Below are 19,795 nucleotides of genomic sequence, written 5' to 3'. Positions count from 1 at the left end.
CCCTTTCTGTTGTATTTTCCTAAACTCTACTCTAAAACTGCAATATTCAAATAGAATTTGATAAAATGCATGGTAAGTTTACCTTAATTTGGAAAAAAGATATGTCCATAAAAGTGAAACCCAATTGCAATGTAATGATGAGTTCAGACAAAAAGTAACCAAATCAGCGGCACAATGACATGTTCTCACCAAATCTTCCCCGATTTTCTATTTTGTTTCACTTTCACCTACAGTCTTTGAATCAAGAGAAGGTTGTGCCTTATAATTTTATACACTTCTAAAAAAAATTTCCTAACCTAATATCTTAGAAAAATAATTTCCCTCAAGCCTTCTGCTTGTCTCTGTTTCAAACCAAAAATGTACGTAGATTAAGAATTCTGGGAAAGTCATGGCACTGTAAATGAAAGAGGGAAGTGGCTTTTAAAAATATTCTGTTTAGGTATAAAAATCAGTACCAATATCAAGGCACTTTCTGCAAGATTCAACTTTCCATAGAAGAGGAACATATGGTCACGATCAACTCGTTTTTTGATTACTACAATCCAAACTACACTTTGCTTCTCTCCCATTGATGTTAAATGTACAGTCTGAATTTCAATGCAATTGTCCAAGAAAAAAAAAAAAAAAAAAACAACTTACACACACATATTTAGATAGATCATTTAAATAACGCTAGACACATTACAAATTAAATGCCCAATGTGAAGCACTCCTGTCAAAATATTTTCATTTTAATGATCCTTCCATTAACAATTCTGTTCATAATGCCTTCTGGGTTAGTAACTGCTTAAGAATTATTGTCAATTATTATGTCATGAATGATACACTAAATTTACATCCTTTTCTAAGGAATGTCAATTCATAACTGCAAAAACGTGGAAAATATGCATTTTTACCTAGTTGCACATTTGTGAGAAGAAGAAAGGAAATAAACATGCTTATATTACTTATGACAAAATACACAATCACTTAAGCTTTGATTAAGGATTTTATAGCTTTTTAAGGTTAAATTTTGACATGAATAGATTTTTAATTTGATGGGACTGAGGTAGAAAGCATATTTATAGTGCTTCAGAAGCGCACTCAAACCATATTGGTAATTTACAACCTACCTACAAAACTACTGCCTCCATTAATATGAATATACAAATTATTAGTATTATTAGGACACACAAAATACTCTCTTACATATACATTTAACCACGTAACCAAAATTGCTTCAATGAAAGTACAAAGTATAGTTTACACAACTGTTAACAGCTAATTCTGCAACTTAGACCACTTCAACTTTTCAATTTTATTCAGATCATTAAAGCCACCACTAAAATGCTCATTTCCTTTGCAATGCGATAGCCTTGAATCAGGAACAAATGATGTAAACTAAAGACAGTAACTTGTTTCTTCCTGAATAAAATTCTATATTACATAATTTACTGTAGGAACTTAGTTTTTTGAGAAATAGTACAGAAAACAGAAATTTAAAAAAATCTTTAAAATAGAAAGATCAAAATTAACCTTAACAAGTGTTATACATTATCACTACTCACATTCTGAAAGTGTTTCCAGATATGACAGTGTTTTTGCACCACACAATTTAAACATTTAAAAAATACACCACCCCTGAAACACTGCAAGTTCTTTAACACAGCCACGACTATAACTGTGAAAATAACAGTTGAAGAAAGAATCAGATCACATTAAAATACTACAGCCTCACGTATCCCCCTCTGTTCATAGCTGTTCTGATCACAGGCATACTGGTTTCACTACTTTTGAACTAAGAAAAGCTTTTTGTCTAAAACTGCTACTGTTACATTTTTTTTTTACTCTGAACTTTAAACTTTTATGATGACCTACAATAAAATGTGTGTTAAATGTTTTAAAGCCCATGCTTTATTACCTTCATCACTCAATAGGAGGGGGACATAAAAAAAAGTCTGACATTGAAATTCTTCAGAACAAGTACCTTTAGCATTCTAATCTGAGCCTCTGCATCATCCTTTTCTTGTTCAAGGAGTTTCATGAGCTCTTGAACGTTTTGTTCATGTTTGATTTTAACATTTTGTAGTTCTGATCTAAGATCTGCCAACTCCTGTTGGTGAACTTCTCTTTCCATCTTCAGCTGCCTGCTAGCTGAAGTCATCTCTTCATGCTTAGATTCCTGCTGTTTCTGGAGATCCAACAGGCTCTTATGTAATTCCTTTTTTACTTTCTCCTCTTCTGCTATTCTGTTTGCTAGTTCCACACGTACAGCACTTAAGTTTTTTACATCTGCTTGCATTTCTAGGAGTCTTTCTTGGTCTTTTTTATGGATCAAGTTACTAGTTGCAAGTTCTGTCTCCAAGTTTTCCTTTTCAGCTTGCACTTGATTTTGTAGAAGAACTTGCTTTTTCAATTCATTTTCTAATTTATTTACAGTACCTTGAACTTCTTTGATCTCTTCTTGAAGAGATACCTGGTGAGATTTCATTTCATTCAGTTCTACCTCTTTGCAGTGTAAGAGTTCTTCCTGCTGGGCTCTCTTTGTAAGCACATCATTCAGCTCTTTCCGAAGGTTTTCTATTTGGTGTATAGCAGAGAGAAGCTGACTTCTGAGGTCATCCTTTTCTTTGAGGGCCTAGGAAAGAAGAAAAAGAAATCCAGTGCAACTTAAAGTAATTCAAGAAAATCGTTGGAAGCAAGTCCTTAGACTTTCCTAATGCCTAAGGAACAATTAGCACACTTTGTTCCATGAAAAGACAACATTTTTGCTTGTTATTACCTCAGTTCAAATGTATTCAGTATTTCTTTAAATTTAGACACAGAACATGTGTGACCTCAAATATACACCTGTCCTTAAATCATGTCGCTTCCTAAGCAGGGATAGTTTTGGTTAATCCCTTGCTTTTCTCATCCTCTTTGCAGACTCAGATGGATTTCTTTGCTGGTTCTTCCAAACAGCAAGATGGAAGAAGTGAGACAATACAGCAACACTGTAGCAGAATACAGGGAGGATACTACTGGTCATACAAACTTTACCCACAGGTCCATTTCACAGGCTGACTTGTTTGCTTATTTTCTAAAATACTATATGCGAAGTGTATCAACTTCATTTTTGAAACTACATACAGTTGATGAGTGACTAGCAGTTAAAAGCCTGGATCACTCGTGTATCTAAGCAAAAAAGCAAAATGAAATACAAAAATAATAAAAGATATAGTAATGACTATGAGGCTTTTTTTTCTGAAAGAAAGTATTCAGTATTTCAACTTTGCTAAAACTGTCTTGTAACTCTAACTGCATGATTTGACTTAAAAAAAAAGAAGCACCCACAACTAAAGTAAAAATTTTAAAAAAAGTTTTCTACATTCCCTACTTAGAAGAAAATACATTCCAAAAGACACAAGATGTTAGAAATTTCATTGTCAACCAATACCAAGGATAACCACATAGGCAAGACTTTAACCAAATTATCCAAATAACTCCAAAAGAATGAAAATCTAAACAGTCTTTCTAAAGCCCACCTATTGTCTGAAAATATTTCTAACATCTCACAAAATTGCAAGCTATGATTGTAACCCAATTCTGAAACTTTGCAATCAACCCTTTGAAGTTCTATCACATAAAGCAAAGCAAACAGACTGCCATTTCTCCTTTTTCTTCATTATTTATTTTTATAGAGTTTTGTCTCAGATGTTCATTGTGTGTATATTTCACAGCTGGCTAAATTATGTTCATCTAGTTCCCTGAAGCTTATCACAAATGCTGCATCTAGATTGATTATATTCTCATTTGGAAACTGTCTAGAACTTTGTATTGAGAACATAAATAATGTTTTGTTTTGTTTTGTTTTTGTTTTGTTTTTTGCTTACACAATGACACCATTTATTTGTATTACATATCTTCCAATAAAGAGATTTTCCTCGGGAGTGACACTTACCCCAAGCTCATTGGTAAGATGCTGATGATTTTTGAAATAGGAACAAATACCGACAACAGTTCTTAAATGCAGCTTAAACCAAAGTGACTGCATCTAGCATTTTGACGTATTTGTGTCAAAAAAGAGGTTAAACCCATATCAAGGAATCTTATGCAACAAAGAAAATGTCAAGGTAGACAGCACTATCAAATGTCTACATGAATAGTCATTTCAGAGCATGTTGGGGCTCCCAATGCTTGTTATTCACAACTCTCCTCTACTTTTTGCTTCTCATTTATCTCTCATAGAGACATGCATGATTTCTAAATAATTCAGGTCTTCTTCCTTTCCTTAACACCTCCATATACCTAAGTAGAAGATCAGCCAATGACAACACCAAGCTGGGAGGAGTGGCTGACACACCAGAAGGCTGTGCTGCCATCCAGCGGGACCTGGACAGGCTGGAGAGTTGGGCAGGGAAAAATTTAATGAAATATAACAAGGGCAAGTGTAGAGTCTTGCATCTGGGCAGGAACAACCCCAGGTTCCAGTATAAGTTGGGGAAGGACCTGTTGGAGAGCAGTGCAGGGGAAATGGACCTGGGGTTCCTGGTGGACAGCAGGATGACCATGAACCAGCACTGCGCTCTTGTGGCCAGGAAGGCCAATGGCATCCTGGGGTGTATTAGAAGGGGGGTGGTTAGTAGGTCCAGAGAGGTTCTCCTTCCTCTCTACTCTGCCCTGGTGAGACCACACCTGGAATATTGTGTCCAGTTCTGGGCCCCTTAGTTCAAGGACAGGGAACTGCTGGAGAGAGTCCAGCACAGAGCCATAAAGATGACTAAGGGAGTGGAGCATCTCCCTTATGATGAAAGGCTGAGGGAGCTGGGTCTCTTTAGCCCAGAAAAGAGGAGATTGAAGGGTGACCTCATTAATATGTAAAATATTAATTAAATTTACAAATATGTAAAGGGTGAGTGTCAGGAGGATGGAACCAGGCTCTTCTTAGTGACAACCAACGGTAAGACAAGGGGTATGGGGTTCAAACTGGAACACAGGAGGTTCCACTTAAATTTGAGAAGAAACTTCTCAGTGACAGTAACAGAGCACTGGAACAGGCTGCCCAGGGGAGCAGGTGGAGTCTCCTTCTCTGGAGACATTCAAAACCTGCCTGGACACATTCCTGTGCAACCTCATCTAGGTGTTCCTGCTCCAGCAGGGGGATTGGACTAGATGATCTTTGTTAGGGATTGGAAGGGACCTCAGTTGTGTGATTCTGGGATGAGCAACTTTGTGAATGTCTGCAAACCTCATTTCCTCAGACTACTATTAGGGCTAACAAACACAACAAGATTACTATGGAATTAATTGTTGGAGTATGGATAGAGCAAATTATAACAAAAAATAAGGAATATGCTAGGTAGCTCAGGAGAGAAACAGCAACCCCAGGAGTCACACCTTAGATTTGCTAGAGTTTATTAATTTCAACTTGTTACTAGCGCCACTGTGACTTTGCACTCTGACCACACTCGTACATTTATGTACCAGTTTTAGAATAGGTTACTGGATCAGGAACAACACAGGATGAATGCAGACTTCCCATACTTGACACCACGTACCCCTTGGAAACTACAATATTTGAGCAGGGCAAAACAGTGGACGGCATGGAGCCATCCCAATCCCACCAGATTTAGTAACCTAAATTGGACGCACATCACTAGAAAAAGAGTGAGAAGAGGTGAAGGAACCTCTGTTAAAGCAAACATTGGCCATACAATATAGTAGACTGCACCAGCAGAACATGTAAGTTAAGATAAACGCTCACAGCATGAAATTTAGCACTACACCAACCACTATAGGAACAGGCACCTTTTGACGCAGCCACTGGAAAATACAGAGACTCAGATTCATTACAGACAGAATGATGGCTTCTGCTACTATTCCAAGACAGGATGATGAGCATTAACACTGATGCGAGTGCTTGCCTTTAAAGCAGCATTAAGAGCAGGAAAAGTCAAGGAATTCTGCTAAGTCAGAAAACAAAACAAAAGACCCAGTAGATTTTCCTGAGAAAATTTTTAGGAGGAGGAATAGAAAAATAAGTGGTTTGCCACACTGAACAAAAACAAATTAAAAACCCAGAAATGTTACGTGATCAAATTTCAAACTCATTTTTTCAAATAAAAAGTTCTGAAAAAAAAAAACCACAAGGAAGATGCTGAAAACATACATGAAAACAATTTTTAAAAATGTACGAAAATATAAGGAACACAGACTATGTATACAAACAAAAACCTAGGAATTTCATGGCAGGTATTGGCAGCATGTTCATCCCAAATGCAGGCAGAGTGCCTTTTTTGCTCAAATATCCAGATTTTGCTAAAAGCTCTGCACATTCTCAAACCAAAAAAATATCTACTTTTCTGCTTCAAACATCAAATCCAAACTGAGCTGCAGTCCTTAGGGTATTTCAGAACCTGCTGTCTTTACTTGAAATAAAACAAATCATTACTAAGCCTAGACTCTGAAAAAAGCTTAAATACAGAATGGAATTAAAAAATACACCGGTTGTGCTAAAGGCCACACAGCATTATGGTCTGCTAACAATCTGACATACATGGTGAAAATAAACACCTGCTTTCAAAAGATGTGACCACTGTCCACTACATGAGACAATGCATAACTTGAACTTGGGTTATTACTTAATGTGATTAAAATTTTTTACAAAAAATAACATCACATTATTTCTTTAAAAATAACTAAAATTAAGGTATGCTAACTGTTAACTGAAAAGATAAAGTAAAAGCAACATTCATGGAGGAACTTTCTTCTCTACAAGGAGAAAGCCTTGATTAAGTGAAGAGACTGAAATAAATATGGGATAAAAAGGAAAATGTAGAACTCCATAACAGCTAAAAAAATATTGCCACCTATTAGATGTTTTATAGTTCACCAGAAAATTTGGTCCAAAACTTCAGGAGGAAGGTGGTTTAAGTCACAGTTTGCATAAATGAACTCCTTACCTTCATTTGTAAAATATATGGAAATGGTAATAATAATAAAAAAAAAAAAAAAAAACACACCACAGTCAATCTTACCTGACTGTTCTTGTCCATCAGTTGGTTGATAGTTTCATTTTGTTTTTCCACCTCAAGACCCAGTTTCTTACATTTCAGCTTCCATTGGCGGATGGTTTCCTGTGCTCTCACCTTCAGATCTTCTCTTTTTTTCTCAGTCTCGAGCCTGAGTGCCTCTGAATGCTTTAATTCAGTGAGGTACTGTTCTGCTTCTTTGGTAGTCTCTTCAACCTGTTGGGCTAACTCAGCAGACTGGAGTTCAGTTTGTCTACGTCCATTCTCACAAGCCTTGTAGCAACTCTGTATCTCCTTTAGCTGGTCCAGCATTTTTTCCTGCTGCTTCTCCCTGTTTTCCAGGTCAGACGTTAATACCTGGAATAATCATAGCAAAACATAATAATTCTAACTCGCAAGATATGCAATATGAAACCTTACAAAACAAGATACAGTGATGTTAAATTACATTTCTATCTAAAATATGAATAGCATAAAATATTTTCTTGACTACCAGGGAAGCAACAAACTATACCAATCTTTTCAAGACAGCATTTGCTGCACTGGAAAGAAGACTGCAGGTGCACTCTTGCATGTGACAGACCCCGGTAGTGCCAGAAAATACAGCAGACAGGAATGACTGACGTTCCAGACAAGGACAACCAGTCCAGCTTGTTACTCGTACACATGACATGAAAAAAGGTGTAGGATAATCCACTGGACAATCAGCTGCTCACCTGTAGGATATTCCTGCTCTGGACACAACTGATACAAATAATAAAACAATAGGTAAACACTTTACAGAATAATCAGGAGTAAATCTTACACTGGTGGCAAAATGAAAAAAGAAGTGTCTTTCTAGATGTAGAGTTACATACATTAGAAAAAACCCACTAATATTCTGCTTCACTATTAAACATGCATTTTTATGCTCATAAGGCAAAAATGACCATGCCTAACTTTGTAAAACCTCCTGATTCATAAAACAAAAAGAACCAAAAAACCTCACAAGCTACAACTAGCAAAATTATATCCAAATGAGTTAAATTTCAAACAAAAACAACAAAAAAACCATTACCATACCTCTTCAAGGTAAGGATTTAAATTCTCGATGTAGCAGAAGTTAAAAATAGCCTGATAAAATACAACCAGACATTACCTTTACCCTTCTACAGTTTTTTAAATGGGTAATCATTTCTTCAGAGTCACGTGACTTTACATGCCATTATCACTTCCCATTTCACATCTTTCTGGAGATACCATAGAGGATGTCATTTTAAATTAATGTACTATTCAAATCTCCATCATTAAAAAATAGTTGTATAATTTCCCCAGAGAACACACTTCATTAATACAACTACACCTCCCACAGATTACACACTTATTTTCACATTCCTATCTCATATCTTAGCCTTCTAGGAAATGGAGAACGTAAATATTTTAAGAATTTCTATGGCACGTGAATATAGAGATTGTTGAGGGTTTTCTTCAAAAAACATATTTATCCAATTTTCTCCTTCTCAGTTGTGACTGTGCTAAACAAGAGCGAGATAATCTAAGAGAAAGCACAAGCTATGTCAGGAGGTTGCTCTTCATAGAGGAACAAAAGAAAGAAAAAAAAAAGAAACATGTTCCTTGAAATCTCAGTTTCTCTTCCAAGTAAAAAATTACTAAACTTGTGATTCCACAAAACTTTCTATGCAGATGAGAAACACTGCCTTTATAGATTAAGACTCCAGATTCCAAGGAGCATCTAGTGTCTTTGGTGGCTGAAGATCAGTTACACAGAGAACTCTTGTGAGCTGCTCTGGATGCAACAGAAGCACGATGATATTCTGACATACATCACAACAGTATGGAGGTTCTACTGATAAAAGCAACCCAGGATATTCAGAACAGCTTGCTGTTAAAATGTATTGTAGATATATATATCTATGTACAGCAATTATTAACATGTTCCGCATCGCAGAAAATACTGGTTGTGGCATGTTGTCTCTTCTCAGTCTTTCCACAAGATGAATGCGGGTCCCCGTTTTTTCTAACCTGATTAATTTTATTGCTGCATTTTCACAGTTCCACTGCTAACAGAACCAAAGGGAAGGTATTAGAATATTCATGTCAACTCATTCACCACCAACATAACATCAGATATTAAAGCCAGAAGGAAAGTATTTGAAGATTTTTATAAAAGATAATTATGTTGGTGGAACACTTAAAAACATCATTAAGATTAGTTAGTAAATTCAGGGGTAACCTGGCATATTAATGCTCTAGAGATGTGAATGCCATAATTTTTTTCAAAACTGAAAGAAGTTTCTGTCAGCTCCCAGACTGCAAGACGACCACAGACATTTCAGTTGACAGGCTCTGGCTTGAGATCACACAGAATCACAGAATGTTAGGTAATGAAAGGTACCTTGAACAATCATCTAGTCCAATCCCCCTGCCAGAGCAGGAACACCTAGATGAGGTTACACAGGAAGGCGTCCAGGCAGGTTTTGAATGTCTCCAGAGAAGGAGACTCCACAACCTCCCTCGGCAGTCTGTTCCAACGTTCTGTTTTACCCTTACTGAGAAGAAGTTTCTTCTCAAATTTAAGCAGAACCTCTTGTTGACTGCCCCAAATACCCTCTTATCCTTGATATGCGTTGAGATGGCACCAAGGATAAGTTGTTACATCACTTCCTTGGAAGTTACACTCCTTCTTGCCCTTTTTGAAGACTAGAGTGACAATTGCTTTCCTCCAGTCCTCAGGGACCTCTCCTGTTTCTCAAGACTTAGCAAAGATGATGGAGAGTGGCCTAGCAATGACCTCAGCCAGCTTCCTCAGCACCCACGTGTGCAGGCCATCTGGATCCATGGATGTCCAGATTGCTTAACTGGTCCTTAACCCAGTCCTCCATTGTCCTCCCCTCCTCTGGCCTCAGGGGTACAAGGCTCCTCAGGACAGCCTCTGGCAGCGTAGACACAGAAGGCATTCAGTAACTCTGCCTTCTCTGTATCTTCTCTCACCAGAGTACCGCCTCATTCATCAACGGGCCTACATTGCCTCTAGTGTTAGTTTTATCTGCCATGTATTTGAAGAAACTCTGTTGTCCTTGACCCCTCTCACAAAGTTTAATTCCAAGGAGGTCTTAGCTTTCCTAGTTACCTCCCCACATCCTCTGACAACACCCTTACACTCTTCCCAAGTGGCCAGCCCCTCCTTCCATGATCTGTAGACTCGCCCCTTCCACTGGAGTTTGCCCAGCAGTTCCTGTTTAACCAAGCACATCTTCTGGCTCCCTTCCTTGACTTCCTACCTGTTGGGATACTCTGATCTTGAGCTTGGAAGAAGCAGCCCTTGAATGCTAACCAACTATCTTGGGCCCCTTTACCTTCAAGTACCCTGTCCCATGGGATTTCCCCTAGCCATTGCTTGAAAAGGCCCAAGTTGGCTCTACTGAAGTTCAGGGTTGCAACTCTGCTTGCTATTCTGTTCCTGCCATATGAGATCCTGGACTCCACCATGTCATAGTCACTGCAACCAAGGCAGCCGTCAACCTTTACTGCTCCAACCAGACCCTCCTTGTTAGTGAGGATGAAATCCAGCAGTGCTCCTCTCCTAGTTGGCTCATCCACCATTTGCATCAGAAAGTTATCTGGAGGAACCTCCTAGACTGTGGCTGGCTGGCTGAGTAGTCCTCCCAGCAAACTTCAGGGAAGTTAAAATCCCCCATGATGACCAGTACCTGTGACTGTGAGGCTGCTCGTTCCCTGTAGAAAGCCTCATCAACTTCCTCACTCTGATCTGGTGGCCTGTAATAGACATACACAACACTATCACCCAGGCCAGCCTGCCCTTTAATTCTCACCAACAGACCCTCAACTCACTCCTCATCCACCTCTGGACAGTGCTCAATACATTGTAGTTGCTCTCTCACGCAAAGAGCAGCTCTCCACCACCACGCCTGACTGGCCCGTCTTTCCTGAGAAGGACATAGCCATCCGTGACCACATTCCAGCCATGTGAGCTGTCCCACCATGTCTCCATAACTGCCATCAGATCATAATCTCATGACCAAACACAGGTTTCTAACTCCTCCTGCTTATTCCCCATGCTGCGTGCATGGGTGTGCAGGCATTTCAGAGAGCGAGCTGAGCACACCGATTTCACCGTAGGGAGGTGGGAGACCTCCCGGTCTTCCTCAACACTAGAGTGCTGCTCCACTGGTACAAGCCCAGCTACAATCCCATACTCCTTTGAATCTAGTTTAGAGCTCTCCAAATGAGCCCTGCTAATTCCTGTCCCAACATCCTTTTGCTCTTGTGAGATAAACCTTTCCCACGTATCACTGTCTGGACTGGAGTATTATAAAACCAGCCATTATCAAAGAACCCAAAGCCCTGCTTGCAGTGTCAGTCTCGTAGCCAAGCATTTATGGACTGGATCCTTCTATTCCATGCCACATCACTACGCAAAAATGGAAGGAGGGAAGATAAAATAACTTGTGTCCCAGACTCTTTCACCAACCGTCCCAAGGCCCTGAAGTCTTTCTTCATTGCCCTCAGACTATGGGATGCAGCTTCCTCCCCACCTGTCTGGAAGATCAGCAGTGGGTAGTAGTCTGTCAAGGGCACCAGGCTGGGGAGTGCCCTTGTGATATCCCTGATCTGGGCTCTAGGTAGACTCCACACTTCCCTATGTTGAGGATCAACACTGCATATTGGGCCCTCTGTTCCTGTCAGAAGGGAATCACCTACTTCAATTACCCTTCTCTTTCTTTCTTATCAGAGGCAGTCTTGAGGTGTGGTGTCAACTGCCTCTTCCTTTGTAACCTCATAGACAGGCCTTGCACCACATCCTCACCTACCTGTTCTTCAAGACCCAGGGCCTCAAACCTTTTACAGAAGGACACCTGGAGAAGTAAAGCAGGTAGGGAGGGGGGGTGCCTGCAACGCCAAACTGGGACTTGCTTCCAACCCTCCTCATCTTTTTGGTCTTCTACCTCTGTCTGACAGTGACAGAGCAGGGGCTGCCTCAGATCTCCCCACTCTGACCAACAGGGCGGGGAGTCTATCACCTTTTGGGGCATATGTCCCTTGTGCCTTTCTGGCCGGCACGCTAGGGAGTTACTCCACCAGTCAATCTCCTTCTCACACTCCCTGATGGTCCTCAGTCTCTCAACCTCCTCCATATACCTCACGCAGGTGGAATGCTGCCTCCCTCCCTCAGCAGCAGCAGCCTCTGGCACTCCCTGCAGCCAGACACCTGGACAGCCACAGATCGGGGCAGGTCCTCTATCTGGGTCAGCACAGTCTTTTTGGGGCAAGCTCTCTGTCTGGAGGAGACCATGGTCAGCTGCAGTCTGGGAGACTGCCAATAGGTGAGACGGACTACAGAGCGAGGAGGGACACAACCTCTGCACCCTGCTGCACGAGCTACCGCACCCACTGCAGCAGCACAGTGTGGGTGGTACTCACAGCCTCACACGCTGGTCTCACCTCCCAGCGCCTGGAGCGCTGCCCTTCCTGAGGCTTTTTCAAGGCTGGGGCGGGGGTGTGATCACCGTTACCCTGGCAATGCCCACACCACGTCAGCTGCTCTCACAAGAGCTGCCGGGTCCCGAAAACCCCCTGTACCTCAAGATGTAGCGACGCAGCTCCGGCTGCGCTGGCTCCGACCATCTGACCTCGGGGATTGACTGAGATGACACAGAACAGAGGTGATCATCAAACTCTGAACCAGATGCAACATTTGCCCCTACTAAAACGGCTGTGCATCTAATTTTCTTCATATCCAAAAATCTCAATATGTAATCTAGCTTTCAACTTTTGTAAGAAACTGGAGGCACAGAAAGATGCCAACATTTTCTACTTGGAGCCTAGTTATTTATTCGTATAAGGTGTAAACTAATCACCATAGGCACTAAACATGTTACCATTCCAGTAACAAACATAGTTTGGACTTTTAGTTACTAGTGTGACTACACATATTATACTTTTGACCTGCATTTTCAACACCTAATTTACAAAATCAAATCACCACAAACTGCAAACCAAAATTCATTCTAGGTATAGAAAGAACACATAGGGTAGTTAGTGCCACATTCCTTAAAACTTTCATGAACAGTTAAAAATGCAAGTGAGGATTACAAATTTGCTACAATTTACAGAACTAATGCCTTAGATCACAGTTAGGCGCAAACATTCTATAATGATAAAAACACAGCCACATGTCACCCCACCATGCTAATTACATTAGTCATCTAAAGTAGATCTATGTTTATTTTTCTCCATCCTCTCTTTTTTCTGCTCTGTATCTCAGCAGTGCAGTCACCAGATTCTAATGCTATGTAATCATACTGCTTGCCATTGATACTGTTTTCAACAATGCTGTCCAAATCATGCACCTAATTATTTCTCTTATCAACTTTTCCTGAATTCAGAGCTCATATATCAGTTTATTCATCTAACCTAATCTGCATCTCTTCCTAATCATATTTTATCTAACCATCAAGAACTTTTAATCCAGAATTTTTCATGTAAGCATAAATCCTGTGAATTGAATAATCAAAGATGTGCACATTGATTCGGACAAGAAGGGTATTTGTTCAGTAAAAGGTATATTGTACCTGCCTCCTCCATATTTTCCAAAAGCGTGACCTGTTACTTGCTGTGACAGGAAATGGTTTATCTAAATATACGATATAGGTAAAACATTTTTTTCAAGTTGATATATGATTCTACATAGAAACTTTATGAAAGTGAATAGCACCTGTACATTTGCAATCTATCTGTAGTACTATTTCAGCATTTGAACACCATTGAAGGTATTGATTTAGCTTATTTTATAAGAATCTCTCTTTAACTTTAGAAAATAGTTACTTTTTGATTTTCAGATATCTTAATTGGCTCATATAATGAAAATAATTGGCTAACAACATCTTTAGAGGATGAAAAAGACATAAAATGAATTTTAATGAGGAAAAGATCTTCATCCATCTTCATATGGCTGAAAGACTTATTTACTAGAACACTTATTTTAAATAAACAAATCAATAACTTTCAGAAAATTTGAAATATTTTAACAATCTGACTGCTGTTACTGTACCAGACAATACTGTAAGACTACTTTAACCTAATTAGAATGAGAAGTAATTATAGTAAATCAAACAATTTCACCAGTATAAGAGTCTAAGATGATTACAGAGAAATTAGGGCATTGCATCTTCATAATTCATTTATTTCTAAGCCATAATAGTCATGTCAAAAGAGTTAGCTATAACAGCCTCATATCTATATAGTTCCACACAGAAAAATGTATTTAAGATAGTTGCATACATCAGCAAGATCTTACACTAGCATCCTCAAGTAAACTATGGCAACTGAAATCAATTTTCTATTAAATTTAAAAATTAATTTGAAATTGAACTCACTTTTAACAATGAGTTTAAGAATGTGATTATAATCAGTTTTATCCTCTCCATTTTACATCATATTGTGAGTTTATGGCAACTGTCAGGTACTAAATGTATAACACATAAAACTCAAATGTTGAAAATAATGACATTTAAATAAATCAAAAGAAATTTCTAATATCACATGTACACCAGAGGGAAGTGCAGTTACATCCTGCCCACTAACCAAAGATAAATAACACTCAAGTCAAACACGACTGGTCACTTCCAACTGGGAATCAGACTATCTGATAGGAGCAGCTGTTAGAACAGGCTTGACAAAATGCTTTGTTAGCATATAAGTTTAGAAATTCACATCCTTGCATTCCTTGATGTCTCGTTAAAATAAAAATACACCAGTTATTTTCCTGTTACTGCCTCTGTAGGAGAGTGGCAGTGGGAAGCAGATAAGAAGTACAAAGTATGTTCTGTTCAAATAATTGGGGAAGTGAAAGGTTTCTAACTTAAAGCAATGGCAACAACCCCAGCTGAGCACTCTTCCAGCAGTATTTTCACAGAGCAGGAAATCAGTATTAGAACATCATTCTGACCCCCAAGAAAGCATGTTTGACAAGCAGAAGTTAAAAAAAAAAAAAAAGGGCTTCTATGGGTATTTATCCCATTAACTCCTGCCACCAAAGTAACTGGAATTTCTCAGGCCCCAAAAAACAATAAACCAGCATGTTTTGGGTTAATCTGGAGTTGCATTGGCCAGGTAGAACACAAGTGCTCATGGGCATCAGGAAATGAGCTCTGCTTGCTTTGTCCTCTATAGGAGCACTCTAAGTCTTTTTAAACCTGTTCAGTGACCAATTTTTACGAAGCATGTAGGAACTTATTTTGAGACTTCAGTCTTTTCCAAATGTAACTTGACTTGGGAAAACAGCAAAAGTAAAATGAACAAAAAGAAAAACAAAATTCCTACTTTTGAATTTTCAAAGTGATGCAACACTCTTTCAAAGAAAAGTACCTTCATTGGAAAAATAAACACATAATACAAAAATGCCCATTTTACTGAATGTCCCAAAACAAGTGCAACAAATGTTATATACTTACTACTGAAATACCGCATGGGGTTTTGAAAATACCCTGATTTCTCCTGACAGTCATGAAACACAGTAGAAAACAGTTACTGTTCAGGGATCTTACTACCAATAACAAATGTAGACAAGATCCAAAAATACATAAATATCCTGTCTAAAGAAAATAAAAAAAAGGCTACTGCCTCCTTATACCCGTTTTTTTGTTCAAGGTAAAAGTCCTATAACTAAAATTCCAGGGTCAGAGACCGCTGTTATGCTTTTCACAGAATTCCAGAAATCATTATTAATGGTCACTGCTGATAAAAATCAGATCACCTCTACTTTGCATGTGTGAAAGACAAGTAATCCAAACCAAAAATTCATGGGCAATAGCAAATACTTTTCTTAATTTATTAACAAGAATAGGAAGAGCATGACAGTTACTCTTTGTTTTAAGAGTTACTCCCTAATCTGGCACATCACCTACCTTAAACACATAAGAAGATATTAAAAAACAAACAAACAAAACCACTTACCTGTATGTGCATTACAAGCTGGGCTTTCTCCTTGTCCTTACGTTCTATGCATTTCTTTAGTTCTTCTACCTCTGACATTACAGTATTATGACTCAGCTTTGCTTTAAGCTCCAAAATGTGCTTCTCTAGTTCTTGCTTCTCTCTCTCATATCTTTCCGCTACTATAAAATAGTAAGAACAGAACAATAGGCCCAGCAGAAACATCAACTTGTGGAATTTTCTTTTCCCTCATTTCCCTTTTGCTAATTTTCTTCTCTACTTAAGACTATTCTACAACTATCGATTTTGATCAAAGTATCTGCAAAAACATGGCTATGCCTATATCATAGCCTTTTAAAGAATGCGACACTATTTTTCTGTTTATCCAGTCATTTTATGGGGGTTTTCCCCTAATAAAATAAAATGGGCTGGAAGAAACATTGGGAAATTCTGGTGTAAACAAAACTTGGCTGCAAACTTCAAAGCTGGGATCTTATCCCAGCAGAGTAATACCTCCTGATTTGGAAGTCACGCTATCTATGGATTTTATGTCTAAATCCTACAACTACAACAGAAGTTCTTGATGGGAGTAAGCTGTAAATTTCATCAAACAGAAATTAAAAGGTCTTTAGTCATAAACAACTACTAGAGGTAAAGAAAATCTCCATGTGCTTCCCATACATCTTTGAAGAAACAGAAATAATGCAGTAAGGAGAAACACAACTGCACAAATTCTATAAATAAATGTGTCTATCTTAAGAGCCCCAGTACATTTTTTACATGGTTCCTAATTTTACAACAGTTTTGATTTATAATTATAAAGAAATGGAAAAAATAAAATACGCTTTCACTAACATGATAGACGTATTGCTTCAAATAAATTCACTTTTAAGCAGATACATTAACATGACTGGAGAGAAGCTATTAAAATGACTACATTGTGTTATATGTCGGAAGCTAAGCCATGTACAGAATCTACCCATTTTCCAGTGCTCTGTATGAGATTTGTAAAACAGAGTCAGAGTCCTATTTTAATAACCAAGATAATTCAGTAGCTGAAGTATGAAAATATAAAAAGAAGCCATTAAGCAAACCAATTAAACATTCACAGAGACACTGGACTTGGAGTCACTATTCCTCTGTTACCTTGAGTAATACATTTCTGTGTTAATAAGGAGAAAGACAAATACTTTCTCTAATGCCTTTTTTTATTATATTTGAAAAGTTTAAATACAGATAGATAACTAACAAGGCAGCAAAGACCTTGCTAAAGTGGTAGTTAAATATGCAATTCCATCTTGAAAGTTTTTAAAATATTTTTCTTCAAAACATCATTTTTCCATCTCTAAAATTCTGACATACTACAAACAGAAGCCCTGAATGCATCATACTGGAAAATTTTCTTAACCTCTCTGGAACATGTTGTTACCCCTCAGAAATTCTACCAGAAATTCATCAAACTCATCTTTTAAGCCAGCTAGGTAAATGACTTCTGTTAGAATTTTCAAGATGGCAGAATTTAAACTGCAAATGGACTGAAATGTAAAATTTCAGAAAAAAACATTATTTAAAAATATTTAATTTATTTTTTTCCACAAGAAAACCCCAATATCCACTTCTTTGAAATTGTCTCTAATAATCTTCACTTGTCTTAGCCACGCAAGTCATGGTATTTCATCCTAAATTTTAATTCTTATTGCTATTTATTTGTTAATATTCAGGTGCCAGTACTTATTAACTTAAAGCCGAGCTGTTAAATGACTGCTTTTGTTGAAACAGTAGACTTAGACTCAAAGAGAGAATTAATATCCAGGCTAACTAACTAATTTGCAGGTCTATAGTGCAAAATCAAAGTTGTACCTGTTCTAATCCTCCTGTCATCATCTTGTACGTTCTGGTAGCTCTGGCGGTGCATAGTAACATGTGAAATTTGACGCTGCAACTCTACACGCTCCCCTTCTGCTCTCAAAAGTTGGGAACGAAGATCCTCAATCTGAAATGCATGTACAAGTATCAAATATTTAGTGAAAAACAGAACGAAGATTAAATTGCGTACTTTTGTTAAACACTATAAAATACAAAAAAAAGGCTATGTACAAGTAATATTTATAAATTAATCCCAGAGTTCTGCAGATGGTAAACAAAAAGACAAGTTCTTTGCTAATTATAGGCCACAAAGTGATTTTTCAAAATTAAAGGAAACATTTTAATTTGTTATTTTTACCACAGATGAGCATTAATTTCTCTAGACCGAACAAAATGCTAACATTCTATGTGTTGCAATTGTCTTTTTACATTGCTAGTGAAAATATCTATACAAATTTAATAAGGAATATATTTTATGTAAATTCTACTAATTAAAAATACAATGTATTTATTCTTCAGAAACAGGCTTTTTACATTTTTCCTTTCTATCACATACAGTCTAATACTTACAGACAGGACATTGTGTATGTGAAAGTAAAGAAAATATGACATGCTAACATTGTACTGAAGGAAAATAGCTCCAAATCATATTACCCATATAGCACTACAATCCAAGCACAGAGAGCTAAATTAAAAACAGTAATACAACCAGCACAAACTTGTGCTAGATACAAAAGGCAAACAACTAATGCTAACAGATAAGTGTGTCAGTTGCCCCCTCCCTATTTATTTCAATCTTTTTCCCCAGCTCCCTTGAAAGACTGCATTATTAGAAATGTTTAGAAGAAAGGAGACTTTTCTAAAGCTACAATCCAGATTCCTGCAACTTCTAGATTTAATCATATGTGCATCAATAAGTCTTGATCACAGCACACTTTAGTTTTTCAGGTGTTTGCTTTTTATATATTTTTATTACATGTTAGTATACAATATAGCAAATACTTCTATGTCACTGGTTTATCTGAATTCAGCAATTATAGCATGCACTTTGCATAACAATTACCAATATAGAAGTTGTTCTAAAGCATACTATGAAGGGCAGTTACAAATAACATGTTTATGTACTTACAAGTACCATTACTGCAATTATTATCTATGAACATATATATATATATAAGTTTGGAAAGTAGAAAAGCATGAGAGCTCAGTCCCCATATTTTAGACTCTTAAACCTGTCTTTCTATATCTTCTTCTTCCCTCCCAAAACAATGTTATCAGAGTATGAGGCAGGAAGATTAAGCAAAAAGACTCAGCTATGAAAACTTCAGGATTTTCACCACACCAAAGCAGTTACCTGATGCAAAAGAGCTTCTCTACTGCCTTCTGATTCACTCAACTTTTTCCGGGACTGCTCCAATTCCTGCTCAAGCTTTCATTTCAGAAGATGTTGAAAGAAAAGCAATGTTTTCATCATAGTACAAAAGAGCATTTTAACTATTTAATTCTGGCAGTAATTAATTGGTATAAGCATCTATTTAAAACGAGGTATAATATACAGAGTATTCTTACTTGTCCAAAATTTTAAAGCAACTTTGATTTATACTAAATCCATGCTATATTTATTTAAATTACACAAAGAATTTAACAGACAGTCTATAATTTGTATACAACATTCTGTGTCACATGAAGACACAAAATGGAATATATAATAAAAAAATTAAGAAAGCATGAAAGCCAATTTTTACCCAGTTCAAAGTAAAAGAATGGAAGAGAAACTTTTTAAAGAAGTTTCAAGAACATTGTCCCTGGATTTGAGACATACTTTCAAACTAAAATTGACAATGACTTAACATTTGAAGTTACATAGTTCATTCACAAAAATGTTAAAGATTACATGCATTGTAGAACTGGTAAGTGGTAAATTCTGTGCTTTTTCTGTGTTGTGCAAAATGTATTTGAATTATTCTGGAAACAAGACGGTTGAA

At 37.6% G+C, this 19,795-nt stretch overlaps 1 protein-coding gene across 6 annotated transcripts in view; it reads right to left on the bottom strand.

The window, feature by feature from the left end:
• CEP128 (centrosomal protein 128) overlaps positions 1–19,795 on the bottom strand; it is a 133,568-nt gene that overhangs the window by 80,017 nt on the left and 33,756 nt on the right. For all 6 annotated transcript variants that reach the window (XM_065063757.1, XM_065063756.1, XM_065063758.1 and 3 more), the window contains exons 10-14: positions 19,165–19,239; positions 17,805–17,937; positions 15,966–16,126; positions 6,996–7,346; positions 1,967–2,617 (exon numbers count right to left, since the gene is read on the bottom strand). In XM_065063757.1, the coding sequence (XP_064919829.1) occupies positions 1,967–2,617; positions 6,996–7,346; positions 15,966–16,126; positions 17,805–17,937; positions 19,165–19,239 (1,371 nt within the window). The remainder of the gene's footprint in view (positions 1–1,966; positions 2,618–6,995; positions 7,347–15,965; positions 16,127–17,804; positions 17,938–19,164; positions 19,240–19,795) is intronic.

The sequence above is a fragment of the Columba livia genome, chromosome 5 (assembly GCF_036013475.1).
Source record: "Columba livia isolate bColLiv1 breed racing homer chromosome 5, bColLiv1.pat.W.v2, whole genome shotgun sequence".
In the NCBI taxonomy this organism is placed as follows: domain Eukaryota; kingdom Metazoa; phylum Chordata; class Aves; order Columbiformes; family Columbidae; genus Columba; species Columba livia.
Note: the sequence above shows the minus strand (reverse complement) of the source record. Positions and strands in the feature narration are given on the sequence as shown.